Source organism: Salminus brasiliensis, chromosome 21, assembly GCF_030463535.1.
Source record: "Salminus brasiliensis chromosome 21, fSalBra1.hap2, whole genome shotgun sequence".
NCBI lineage: Eukaryota > Metazoa > Chordata > Actinopteri > Characiformes > Bryconidae > Salminus > Salminus brasiliensis.
The window spans coordinates 1,464,147-1,477,622 of record NC_132898.1 but is presented as its reverse complement, the minus strand read 5'-3'; the positions used below and the strand labels follow the sequence as shown (position 1 = coordinate 1,477,622).

Sequence of the window (13,476 nt, the reverse complement as noted above, 5' to 3'; positions counted from 1 at the left end):
GTTTATTTTAAGCTCTGCTTGCAAGCACGGAGGCAACAGTGCAGAGCAACGTTCAGCGCTCTGTATCTGAGAGGGTCTGAAGCAGAAACTCACTCTGGCAGCTTGGTGGGACCATTACTTAACCACAGTCTCATGACATTGCAGGGGAATTCCAATAACTGCTGAAAACATCTGCATAATGTTTATAGTTATTAAGGTGCAAAACCCCTCCAGCATTCAGAGAGGTGCTATTCGGCGATCGGTGATTCCCAACCCTGCTCCCTGCTCTCATTAATAAGCCCTTCCCATGCTGGAGATATTATGTTGGAGCAGAAAACCATCGAACTGGGCTGGACAGGGAGTCTCCTAGGAGGACCTAAAAGGTCGGGAACCACTGAGCTGGAGGAGTTTAACACCATTATAGGACATTTCCCTAGGGATCAATAAAATATCCATAGCTATCTTATCAAAGTTTCTTATCTGTGTGTTTATTGTTCGTTGCTTTGGCCTTGATCTTGATGCTACAAAAGTTTTTTTTTTTTACTTTGATGTTTGGTTGCTTGAAACTGTTAAGGGAAGATAAGGGTGATTCAATCACGATACCAGGAGTTTGAATGTCTAAAGCTCTGTACCAAACAATACTACTACTATGGTAAAAACGTAAACATTCATCACTGTTGAAACTGATTGGACGGAACCGTATTTACATATTCATTCAGCTTAACTAACGTCTCTAACGCCCCCAATCCCAGAACAGCTCGTTCAAGTAACTGCAATACAGACAAAATACTGACCTTCTGACCTCAAATCTACTCACCAGGCACTTGGACTTAGATGGCTGTAGGAAAGGCTAAGGTGAATGGACACAAACGTGCAATAGCACCATATCTGCGAAAACCAAACTCTCTAAGCAACAACCCTCCCCTGATGGCTTATCCAGACAAAAGTCTCATTATTTAAGGTTTACAAAACTCAGTTTAAACAGAAACGAGAAATTAACTCTTAAAAGTGACGTTTTAGCGACTACAGCAAACTGTGTGTAGCCATCCCTGCTAATATACACCTATTTTTATAACGTTATTCACTTAATATAACCTGTTAAGGTGCAGCTGAATTCCAGCAAGCATAGGTCACACATTCACCGATCATCTGACACCAGAAATGTGGCTGTATTTCAATGTGTGCATTATATAGGCAATATATCGTCTGTACACGCAGATCTGTACTATTTACGGTGAACACGCAGCGGCTGTAAAACAGTGCAGATACAGTGGACGGGAACAGCAGTGGGTACATACACACTTTAAATAGTGCAGCAGCAGAACGTGTCAGAGGTATAGTTAGAGAGGTCTGATGGATGACAGCCACACTTAGTCACTTCAGCTTCACGCACAGCTTGGCAATTTAACAGGTTTTCAATACTGCTCCAGAATTACACCGTTAAGATGTGAACAGGGTGAGATAGAGTGGGTTTGGAGTGAAACGCTTAGTTTTAGAGACACGTTGATTTCAGAACTGGTGAATAGATCCAGACGTCTCCAGAATTGAATCCTTCTCAAAACTTCCCCTCACAGGAAGTTATTATACTGTTGTTTACGATAGCGGAGAGGTACGTCTAGAGCTCTGCAGCGCTGCTAGGCTTCCGATGCGTCTCCAAAATGTTCAGTGTAGGTTTTGGGTGGCCAATAAAAATGCTTTGAGCACTGTTGTGATTTTCACCTCTTGTGACAACAAAGTTAAATAATAATAAATAAATAAAAATAATAAAGAGTCACGATTAATTGAACATTTCTATAAGCTGCTGGAGTTGCTCAGTTGGGCCAGTGTTTGAGCTCTCCTCCAAGACCAGAGTGAGGAACAGCATTTTTAAAATAATATAATATAATATAATATAATAAATAAATAAATGACAAGGTTATGAATGTCGGTTTTGATTACTTTTCTCTATATAACATTGTAACATGTAATTAACTCTATATAACATTAGAATAAACCCAATGAAACAAAGTCAGTGGTCAGTGAGAGTGTCTACCTGTAATTAACTCTATATAACATTAGAATAAACCCAAATAAACATAAAGTCAGGGGTCAGTGAGTGTGTCTACCTGTAATTAACTCTATATAACATTAGAATAAACCCAAATAAACATAAAGTCAGTGGTCAGTAAGAGTGTCTACCTGTAATTAACTCTATATAACATTAGAATAAACCCAAATAAACATAAAGTCAGTGGTCAGTGAGAGTGTCTACCTGTAATTAACTTTATATAACATTAGAATAAACAAGTCAATGATTTACCACATGTTCACACCACAAACCTAACTAAGAAACAATCTGTAGTTAAATAGTTAAATACACACCCGGGGGGCCACAAGACCTAAATTCAGAGTCACGATTAATTGAACATTTATATAAGCTGCTGGAGTTGCTCAGTTGTCATTCCCAGAGTGGGGAACAGCGTTTTTAAAATAATATAATATAATAAATAAATAAATAATGTCAGTTTTGATTAATTTTCAAATGCCCAGCCCTAACACACACACACACACACACACACACAAACTATAAGGTCCTTTAAATATGAGACTGTTGATGTACCGCAGCAGATAGAGGACTATCCCTGGTTTTCGACTGCATGGTGGTAAAAAATTACTGCTAGGCGCCGGAAAGGCTCTTCCAAGACCTTTCCAGATGCAAGCAATGCTAGATCTTCCACCACACTTCCTTCAGACTTCGGAATTCCTGAGATTTCAGCCCGCCGTTCAGGAGTGCAGACGAGTGCAGAAATACCCGGCACGCACGGAGGCCTATTTTAAGAGATGATGCAGTGCTCTCCGGTGCACAGAAGCTGTAATAGATTAGCCATGTGCTCGGCCGTTCTGGAGGCCATTAAAAATAGCTGGGAAGCCTGTCGTGCTACAGCGAGCAAAAATGGCCATGATTGTGTATTTCCATCCACTGTCACTGGGTCACGTGCTCCGCCGGCCTGAGAGGAGAGCATTCCAGCAGGGCTGAACAACACTGGCTTTACATCACATCCACTCTGAGCAGGAGACAAATAATGAAGGGCCCGAAGCAGCAACAATAGACCCGTAGAAGCAGCCATGTCCATCATCTGGCCTTTAGGGTTTAGCTGGAGGTTTTCCATCCATTCGGCCTGGTTATCTTGGGAGAGTTATCTGAAAACAAGGGTGAGTCACAGAGCCGAGGAGGAGGTGGTGGAAGTGGAGGAGGACATGAACGATTTTGCAACCATTCAGACATTAACTAGTTTTGCAAAATATGACGTCTGCTCAAGCTGGGGTGTTTTAAAAGCACCAAAGAACTGACCGATTATCAAACCTGTATCTGATGATTAACAGCAGAAGGTTAAAGTGTGATGCCAAAACAGCTCCAATATATTAATGTACTGTATTTCTACCCCTCTTTAAATGAGTGTTTAAAGGTAAAGCAAATGTTAGTGGATTTAGTCACAATTTCCACATTTGACCTGTAATTAACTCTATATAACATTAGAATAAACCCTAATAAACAAAGTCAGTGGTCAGTGAGAGTGTCTACCTGTAATTAACTCTATATAACATTAGAATAAACCCTAATAAACAAAGTCAGGGGTCAGTGAGAGCGTCTACCTGTAATTAACTCTATATAACATTAGAATAAACCCTAATAAACAAAGTCAGGGGTCAGTGAGAGCGTCTACCTGTAATTAACTCTATATAACATTAGAATAAACCCTAATAAACAAAGTCAGGGGTCAGTAAGTGTCTACCTGTAATTAACTCTATTTAACATTAGAATAAACCCTAATAAACATAAAGTCAGGGGTCAGTGAGTGTGTCTACCTGTAATTAACTCTATATAACATTAGAATAAACCTTAATAAACATAAAGTCAGTGTTCAGTGAGTGTCTACCTGTAATTAACTCTATATAACATTAGAATAAACCCTAATAAACATAAAGTCAGTGGTCAGTGAGAGCGTCTACCTGTAATTAACTCTATATAACATTAGAATAAACCCTAATAAACATAAAGTCAGTGGTCAGTGAGAGCGTCTACCTGTAATTAACTCTATATAACATTAGAATAAACCCTAATAAACATAAAGTCAGTGGTCAGTGAGTGTCTACCTGTAATTAACTCTATATAACATTAGAATAAACCCTAATAAACATAAAGTCAGTGGTCAGTGAGAGCGTCTACCTGTAATTAACTCTATATAACATTAGAATAAACCCTAATAAACATAAAGTCAGTGGTCAGTGAGAGCGTCTACCTGTAATTAACTCTATATAACATTAGAACAATAATATTTTATCTGTATACAGGTTTTACAGGTAGACACTCACTGATCACTGGCTTTATGTTTATGTTATGTAGAGTTTTTTAATTCTCTGCTGATGTCTGAATAAGACGTTAGAAACAGTATTTGATGGAATCAAAGCAATGACTTGTTATTCATGATAAGCTTAACTGATCCGGAAGCTCTTTCACGCCACTAAGAGTCCTTTCCACCCCTCACACGCATTAGCCTGAGAAAGTACAAGTTCTTATCGCCAGTGTGTGTACCAGATAATGCTTAATTGAGGAAACAGCTATACGACTGACCATAGATGGCAGCATATATCAAAACCCACAGCCTGCACCAGTCCAGTTAACAGCTATCAAACGTTAGAAGGTTCATGCTGGACTTTCCAACCAAAAGCTCTTAAGCCTTGGCTTTCAAGTCAGTGATTTACCACATGTTCACACCACAAACCTGACTAAGAAACAATCTGTAGTTAATTTGGGTTTTTTCGCTATAAAAGTTTCAGTACTGCAGTTTGGAAAATACAATACTCGAACTTTAAATACTTTCAATTCTTTAAAAAAAGCTTCAATCAAATAAACAACTGGAGTCAGTTCCCAGAGCCTGATTAAGGCTTACCCGCTCCTAAAACCATTTACAATGGTGATTCATCACAGACACTGCAATTTAGGCTAAGACTAGGCTTGGTGTTCAGACAATGAGGAGGTTTTTGGTCATAGCAGTGTTTGGAAATGGGCGTACACTTGGTTTGGTTACTAAACTCAATATTCTGTTATCATAACAACCCAAACAGCAACTGAATGTATGTAATTCTATCATACAACCAAATCCCCATACCGAATATGTCAGGAAAATCCCAGTGAAGAGGGCATATGCACAGATTCTGGAACACATACTGCTCCTCAGCTTCCATAACAACCTCAAGATCAAGCCATAAAGCATCCATAGCCTCCCCGATCTCCCAGTGCATCACGGCTAATGTTCTGAACTTTTGGTGATAGATGAACCTGGCCTCGTGTCCTCTGTTCATTTTCAGAAAGTCAGAGCTAAAAGCCTTCCATTTTTCATGCCAGACTGACACGCATGTGGCCTGGCCGTGGAGAAGGCCCTGGATCACGTTTCTGCTCTCGACAAGTGATGGCTGACAACAGGAGGCTGGTACGGAGCGGTGGAGAGGAGAACCCCCCCAAACAGCATTTCAGTCCTGACATACAGTCCTCAGATACACTCAATACAAACACATCTGCTGTCTATATCACACATACGAACATACACTGCATGGACAAAAGTATTGGGACACCTGCTCATTCATCCATAGTTTCTCTTGAAATCAAGGCCGATCGAAATCCTGTTGGAGTAACTGTCTCTACTGTCCAGAGAGGAGGCTTTCAACTAGATTTTGGATTAGCGCTGTTGTAAGGATTTGATTGCACTCAGCAACAAGAGCATTAGTGAGGTCAGGATGTTGGATGAGGATGATCACCACCCCACCTCATCATCCCCAACTCCCCAACTCATCCCAGAAGCTCCACCATCATTCCAGAGAACACAGTTCTTCCACTGCTCCACAGCTCCTCAATGCTGGGGGGCTTTATACCCCTCTACTAGCCCACGCCTGGCATTATTAGGCAGCATGGTACCAACTGGCTTCAGAGAGTCCTATTCTATTGGCAGTACTTCTCTAGAGGGACTAGACAGACTGTGTATGTGTGTGTGTGTGCATTCGCACATCTGTATCAGCAATGGATGCAACTTAAAGTAGCTGAATGCATTCAACAGAAGGGGTGTCCATAAATATTTGGACACAGTATATGAAGACAAAGCTCAGCATAGGAAACTGCAGCACCCGTGAGCTGATATGGAAAGAATATTGATATATAATTTATAGTCTTATGTTATGAACCCACCACCAGCCTGAGGCGGGAAATCCCCCAAATCCGTAATGCACCCGAAAAATAAAAATAACACACACACAACAGGCAAACATGGGCTTTCCCAAGTCTTAGAGCAGCAGCAGTTGAAACCAGTTCCAGCACAAATTCATTCCAAGCCCACCATAACATGAAGTAGCATCAACAAACTGCAGTGAAACAAGTAAACCAGTATTTACACAAGCAGCACAATGATGGAAACACTGGTTTCAGGCGATAGATCACCTGTAACAGCGTATCATGATACTGGTTTTCAACTTTCAATGGAAGTCAATGTACACTGATTTTATTCCAGGTCATTTTGGAGCATTTCTATTCTATTGGTCCATTCATCAAGGCAGAGTTACATTAACACGAGAAAACCTGCAGGACAGTGAAGATCTGCTCGATACTGAGTAATTCTGACTGTTATTAGTGGGGTAAATGCACAGAAACTGAATATATAGTTAATTTCCATTATGGAAATCTGCTTCCTCTCGATTTACAACACTGTGTATGATGTAGTTATAAACCCTTAAACCCTAAAAGTAAAAGTGGGCCCACAGTCCAGGTCCTTATTCTCATGAATAACTTGAATAATGAGGCTTGGATGTTTAGAACTTGTGTTGAGGAGAGCAGAAGGCTGTCTGGTCTAGGAAAGCCCTGAGTTAATAACAGTGTTCTGTATATGTAGCCTAATAACGGTCCTTTTCTCAAGATCGCAACTTCATTTTCTCATTATCCTGAGATAAGTTTTGTCGAGATCACAGCTTACAATGATTTACTGGAGGAAAATAAGTGTTAGATGATAAGCTGTGAAATATATACATTATTAACTATATTCAATAATATAATAATATATAATAATGAGTTTAAGCCTTTCTTATGTTGACAAGTGTTGCACTGAGGAAAACAAGGGTTCTAGATAGAACCATGTGTATATTTTGTCTAAAAGGAAGCATATGCACAGCTTTTTAAGGTTTCTTAATCTAGCACATACTAGCTAAGTGTTTCACTGAAAAAAACAAGGGTTCTAGATAGAGCCATAACAACTCAGAGAACCATAAATGTGTTTTTTTCTTATTTGGGGTTTTTTGGACTTGTGAGGATAGAAAGCATATGCACAGCTTTTTAAGGGTTCTTATTCTAGCACATACTAACTAAGTGTTGCACTGAGGGAAACTGGGTTCTAGATAGAGCCATGACAACTCAAAACCATAAATGTGTTTCTTTTTGTCTGTGATCGAAAGCATATGCACAGCTTTTTAAGGGTTCTTATTCTAGCACATTAGCTAGTGCTAAGTAATGCACTGAGGAAAACAAGGGTTCTAGATAGAACCATGGCAACTCATAGAACCATGTTTATTTTTTGTCTGATAGAAAGCATATGCACAGCTTTTTAGGGGTTCTTATTCTAGCACATTAGCTAGTGCTAAGTAATGCACTGAGGAAAACAAGGGTTCTAGATAGAACCATGGCAACTCATAGAACCATGTTTATTTTTTGTCTGATAGAAAGCATATGCACAGCTTTTTAGGGGTTCTTATTCTAGCACATACTAACTAAGTGTTGCACTGAGGAAAACTGGGTTCTAGATAGAACCATGTGTATGTTTTTGTCTGAAAGAAAGCATATGCACAGCTTTTTAAGGGTTCTTATTCTAGCACATACTAGCTAAGTGTTGCACTGAGGAAAACAAGGGTTCTAGATAATACCATGTGTATTTTTTGTCTGAAAGAAAGCATATGCACAGCTTTTGAAGGGTTCTTATTCTAGCACATACTAGCTAAGTGTTGCACTGAGGAAAACAAGGGTTCTAGATAGAACCATGTGTATGTTTTTGTCTGAAAGAAAGCATATGCACAGCTTTTTAAGGGTTCTTATTCTAGCACATACTAGCTAAGTGTTACACTGAGGAAAACAAGGGTTCTAGATAATACCATGTGTATTTTTTTGTCTGAAAGAAAGCATATGCACAGCTTTTTAAGGGTTCTTATTCTAGCACATATTAGCTAAGTGTTGCACTGAGGAAAACAAGGGTTCTAGATAATACCATGTGTATGTTTTTGTCTGAAAGAAAGCATATGCACAGCTTTTGAAGGGTTCTTATTCTAGCACATACTAGCTAAGTGTTGCACTGAGGAAAACAAGGGTTCTAGATAGAACCATGTGTATTTTTTGTCTGAAAGAAAGCATATGCACAGCTTTTGAAGGGTTCTTATTCTAGCACATACTAGCTAAGTGTTGCACTGAGGAAAACAAGGGTTCTAGATAATACCATGTGTATTTTTTGTCTGAAAGAAAGCATATGCACAGCTTTTGAAGGGTTCTTATTCTAGCACATACTAGCTAAGTGTTACACTGAGGAAAACTGGGTTCTAGATAATACCATGTGTATTTTTTGTCTGAAAGAAAGCATATGCACAGCTTTTTAAGGGTTCTTATTCTAGCACATACTAGCTAAGTGTTACACTGAGGAAAACAAGGGTTCTAGATAATACCATGTGTATTTTTTGTCTGAAAGAAAGCATATGCACAGCTTTTTAAGGGTTCTTATTTTAGCACATACTAGCTAAGTGTTGCACTGAGGAAAACAAGGGTTCTAGATAGAACCATGTGTATTTTTTGTCTGAAAGAAAGCATATGCACAGCTTTTTAAGGGTTCTTATTCTAGCACATACTAGCTAAGTGTTGCACTGAGGAAAACAAGGGTTCTAGATAATGCCATGTGTATGTTTTTGTCTGATAGGAAGCATATGCACAGCTTTTTAAGGGTTCTTATTCTAGCACATACTAGCTAAGTGTTACACTGAGGAAAACTGGGTTCTAGATAGAACCATGTGTATTTTTTGTCTGAAAGAAAGCATATGCACAGCTTTTAAAGGGTTCTTATTCTAGCACATACTAGCTAAGTGTTACACTGAGGAAAACAAGGGTTCTAGATAATGCCATGTGTATGTTTTTGTCTGATAGGAAGCATATGCACAGCTTTTTAAGGGTTCTTATTCTAGCACATACTAGCTAAGTGTTACACTGAGGAAAACTGGGTTCTAGATAGAACCATGTGTATTTTTTGTCTGATAGAAAGCATATGCACAGCTTTTTAAGGGTTCTTATTCTAGCACATACTAGCTAAGTGTTACACTGAGGAAAACTGGGTTCTAGATAGAACCATGTGTATTTTTTGTCTGAAAGAAAGCATATGCACAGCTTTTAAAGGGTTCTTATTCTAGCACATACTAGCTAAGTGTTGCACTGAGGAAAACAAGGGTTCTAGATAGAACCATGTGTATTTTTTGTCTGAAAGAAAGCATATGCACAGCTTTTGAAGGGTTCTTATTCTAGCACATACTAGCTAAGTGTTGCACTGAGGAAAACAAGGGTTCTAGATAGAACCATGTGTATTTTTTGTCTGAAAGAAAGCATATGCACAGCTTTTTAAGGGTTCTTATTTTAGCACATACTAGCTAAGTGTTGCACTGAGGAAAACAAGGGTGCTAGATAATACCATGTGTATTTTTTGTCTGAAAGAAAGCATATGCACAGCTTTTGAAGGGTTCTTATTCTAGCACATACTAGCTAAGTGTTGCACTGAGGAAAACAAGGGTTCTAGATAATACCATGTGTATTTTTTGTCTGAAAGAAAGCATATGCACAGCTTTTGAAGGGTTCTTATTCTAGCACATACTAGCTAAGTGTTACACTGAGGAAAACTGGGTTCTAGATAATACCATGTGTATTTTTTGTCTGAAAGAAAGCATATGCACAGCTTTTTAAGGGTTCTTATTCTAGCACATACTAGCTAAGTGTTACACTGAGGAAAACAAGGGTTCTAGATAATACCATGTGTATTTTTTGTCTGAAAGAAAGCATATGCACAGCTTTTTAAGGGTTCTTATTTTAGCACATACTAGCTAAGTGTTGCACTGAGGAAAACAAGGGTTCTAGATAGAACCATGTGTATTTTTTGTCTGAAAGAAAGCATATGCACAGCTTTTGAAGGGTTCTTATTCTAGCACATACTAGCTAAGTGTTGCACTGAGGAAAACAAGGGTTCTAGATAGAACCATGTGTATTTTTTGTCTGAAAGAAAGCATATGCACAGCTTTTGAAGGGTTCTTATTCTAGCACATACTAGCTAAGTGTTGCACTGAGGAAAACAAGGGTTCTAGATAGAACCATGTGTATTTTTTGTCTGAAAGAAAGCATATGCACAGCTTTTGAAGGGTTCTTATTCTAGCACATACTAGCTAAGTGTTGCACTGAGGAAAACAAGGGTTCTAGATAGAACCATGTGTATTTTTTGTCTGAAAGAAAGCATATGCACAGCTTTTGAAGGGTTCTTATTCTAGCACATACTAGCTAAGTGTTGCACTGAGGAAAACAAGGGTTCTAGATAATACCATGTGTATGTTTTTGTCTGAAAGAAAGCATATGCACAGCTTTTTAAGGGTTCTTATTCTAGCACATACTAGCTAAGTGTTGCACTGAGGAAAACAAGGGTTCTAGATAATACCATGTGTATTTTTTGTCTGAAAGAAAGCATATGCACAGCTTTTGAAGGGTTCTTATTCTAGCACATACTAGCTAAGTGTTACACTGAGGAAAACAAGGGTTCGTTAGATTCATTAATGAATTCATGCTGATAAATACAACCCAGTATTTATTAGTTATAATGTAAACGTCATCTAGCATGATTTATTATCTTTCCATGGTGGAAAATATCGTGATAGAGAACAGTAGATATTATCTAGAACAACTTTTTAGTGATCTAGTAAAACCTCTGCTTTGCCACACGTTGAAGTTGGCTTGTTGTTGGAATTGTCCGTTCCACCTTAAATGCTGCAGCAGTTCCATTCAGGCGCCTCAGGCGCCTGAATGGAACTGCTGCAGCATTTAAGGTGGAACGGACAATTCCAACAACAAGCCAACTTCAACCTCCGTTAAAAGTGCTATTCTTACACTTTTCGAAATAATTAAGCCCTAAAACACAACAATAGCCCAACAAACGCCATGTTTTACCTTCGTAGCACAGAATGCCAATGTTGTTGTTCATTTTGTCCAAGTACTGGTAGTTCAACAGGTCCATCTTCGTAAGAAGCATTTAGCTATGAAGCTAGACAGCAAAAAGACCAGCTTTCTTGCTCTCGACTGAAGCAGTGAGTAAAGGGGTTGTTGTTGTTGTTGTTGTTGTTGTTGTTGTTGTTGTTGTTGTTATTTTTCTCCAAAAGCTAAAGGCCCAGCCTTTAAACTTCTCTCGCGTGGAAAATTAAAGTAAATGAAAGTAAATTTGGAGTAAAAAAATAAAGCGGTTCGGTCCGTCGAAGCCCTCGGATTCGGACGTTAATCGGCTGAATCGGTTTAATCGTTGATTCGGGGACAAAAGGCTCGCGCCAGTTCTCCTCACAGCCCGCTGTAAGTCGACTGCACTGCCGCTCGCGCGCTGCCTCTGCTCGGTATGAAGGGGAGCGCGTGTGCGCGCGGGGAGCTTCCTGTGCGCGCGGAGCTGCGGCTCCACTGGGCATGCTCAGTAACAAATCCCTGGAGCGCCTCAAATGTCACGGATTTCTTTTTTCCTGAAGGGGGGGGGGCGGTGTAGTGTGTGTGTGTGTGTGTGTGTGTGTGTGTGCGCGCGAGCGTGTTTTTAGAGCTTTGTAAGATCCTATGTGTGCACACACCTTCAGTGGTTCTAGATTTGAATGCATCAGTGGTTCTGTGTGGAACTATGAAGGGTTCTGCATATCCTATATGTGCTGATTTTCAAAACAAAACTGCCCTTGTGATGATAGATAGGGTTCTAGATATCCATGCATTTCCTGGAATGGAAAAGTGGTTCTTCCATATGGTGGAAAGCCTTTTGTGCATGGTCCAAAATGGTTCTTTGTGGGGAACTCAATGATGAAACACATCTGCACAGCTCTTTAGGGGTTCTAGATAAAACTACTGCGACTTTAGGAACCATTGGATCTTATAAGTGGTTCTTTTTGGTGGTGGAAATACTGTTTGGGCCTTCTGAGGGGTCCTTGTGATGATAGAAACCACATGCACAGCTTTTCAAGGGTTCTACATAGAACCATGGCAACTCAAAAACCATTGGAATGCATAAGCGGTTCTTCCATATGGTGGAAAACCTTTTGTGCATGGTTAAAAATGGTTCTTTGTGGGGACCTCAAATGACGTAACATCTGCACAGCTCCTTAAGGGTTCTAGATAGAAGTATTGGCACTTAAAGAACCACTGTGATGTATAAGTGGTTCTTCTTGGAGGTGGAAAAACTGTTTTAGCCGTTTGTGGGGTCCTTGTTATGATCGAAAGTATCAATAGTTCTAGATAGCAACATGACAACTCAGAGAACCATATGTGTTTTTTCTATTATTTTGTTCATTGTGGGGTCCTGGTGATGATCAAAGGCATAGACACATGTTTTCAGGGGTTCTAGATAGAACCATGGCAATTTAAAAACCACTGGCATGCATAAATGGTTCCTCCATATGGCGGAGGACCTTTTGTGCATGGTTCAAACTGGTTCTGTGTGGGGACCTCATTGACAGAACACATCTGCACAGCTCTTTAAGGGTTCTAGATAGAAGTATTGGCATTTAAAGAACCAGTGTTTTTTTTCCTATGATAAAAAAAAACAGTTTTTAGCTCTTTGTGAAGGATATGCACAGATTTTCAAGGGTTCTAGATAGAAGCATGACAACTCAAAAACCATTGAAATGCATAAGTGGTTGTTCCATATGGTGGAAAAAAACTATAGCCTCTGTAGGGTTCTCGTTATGATCGAATGCATCAATATTTAAGATCTCCCTCGAGTGAAAAGCTACTTTGTAAAATTCGTAAAAATTCTTAAGAAGATTTTTGAAGAATCTCAACTTTCTTCTTACAAATGGAAAAGTCCTCACAAAGCCCAGTAATACAAGTGTGTGTGTGTTGGTGGGGTGGAGGGGTGGATAATGCTAAAATCACTAAGAGGCCAAAAACAACAAGGAGGGGCCGTTAAAACGTAAACTCCACTCTTTACAATTTACTCACCCGTACTGGGCAAACAACACCCTCCCAACCAGCACTGAATCTAGAACTGTAAACAGACACGGTGCTTTATGGTGCTCCCATTGCCGACACAGCTTGGATAATCTCCATAGAACAGCACTGACCAGTAGTACGCGTCCCTTGGGCTGTGGGGTTCTCGGGAGTGATGGATGGAGCTCCATCCAGTACCTTTGGGATGAGTCGGAGTGGCGGAACTAATCAGCCAACATCAGCACTTGACC

At 39.6% G+C, this 13,476-nt stretch overlaps 1 protein-coding gene across 2 annotated transcripts in view; it reads right to left on the bottom strand.

Annotated features, from left to right (window-relative positions):
* Positions 1–13,476, bottom strand: part of vgll4b (vestigial-like family member 4b) — a 48,352-nt gene that overhangs the window by 20,638 nt on the left and 14,238 nt on the right. The window contains exon 1 of one of the 2 annotated variants that reach the window (XM_072665845.1): positions 11,225–11,647. The exons of the other annotated variant lie outside the window; for it this stretch is intronic. Within the exon in view, the coding sequence (XP_072521946.1) occupies positions 11,225–11,306 (82 nt within the window). The 5' untranslated portion in view covers positions 11,307–11,647. Of the gene's footprint in view, positions 1–11,224; positions 11,648–13,476 lie in introns of those variants that run through there. 2 annotated transcript variants of the gene reach the window in all.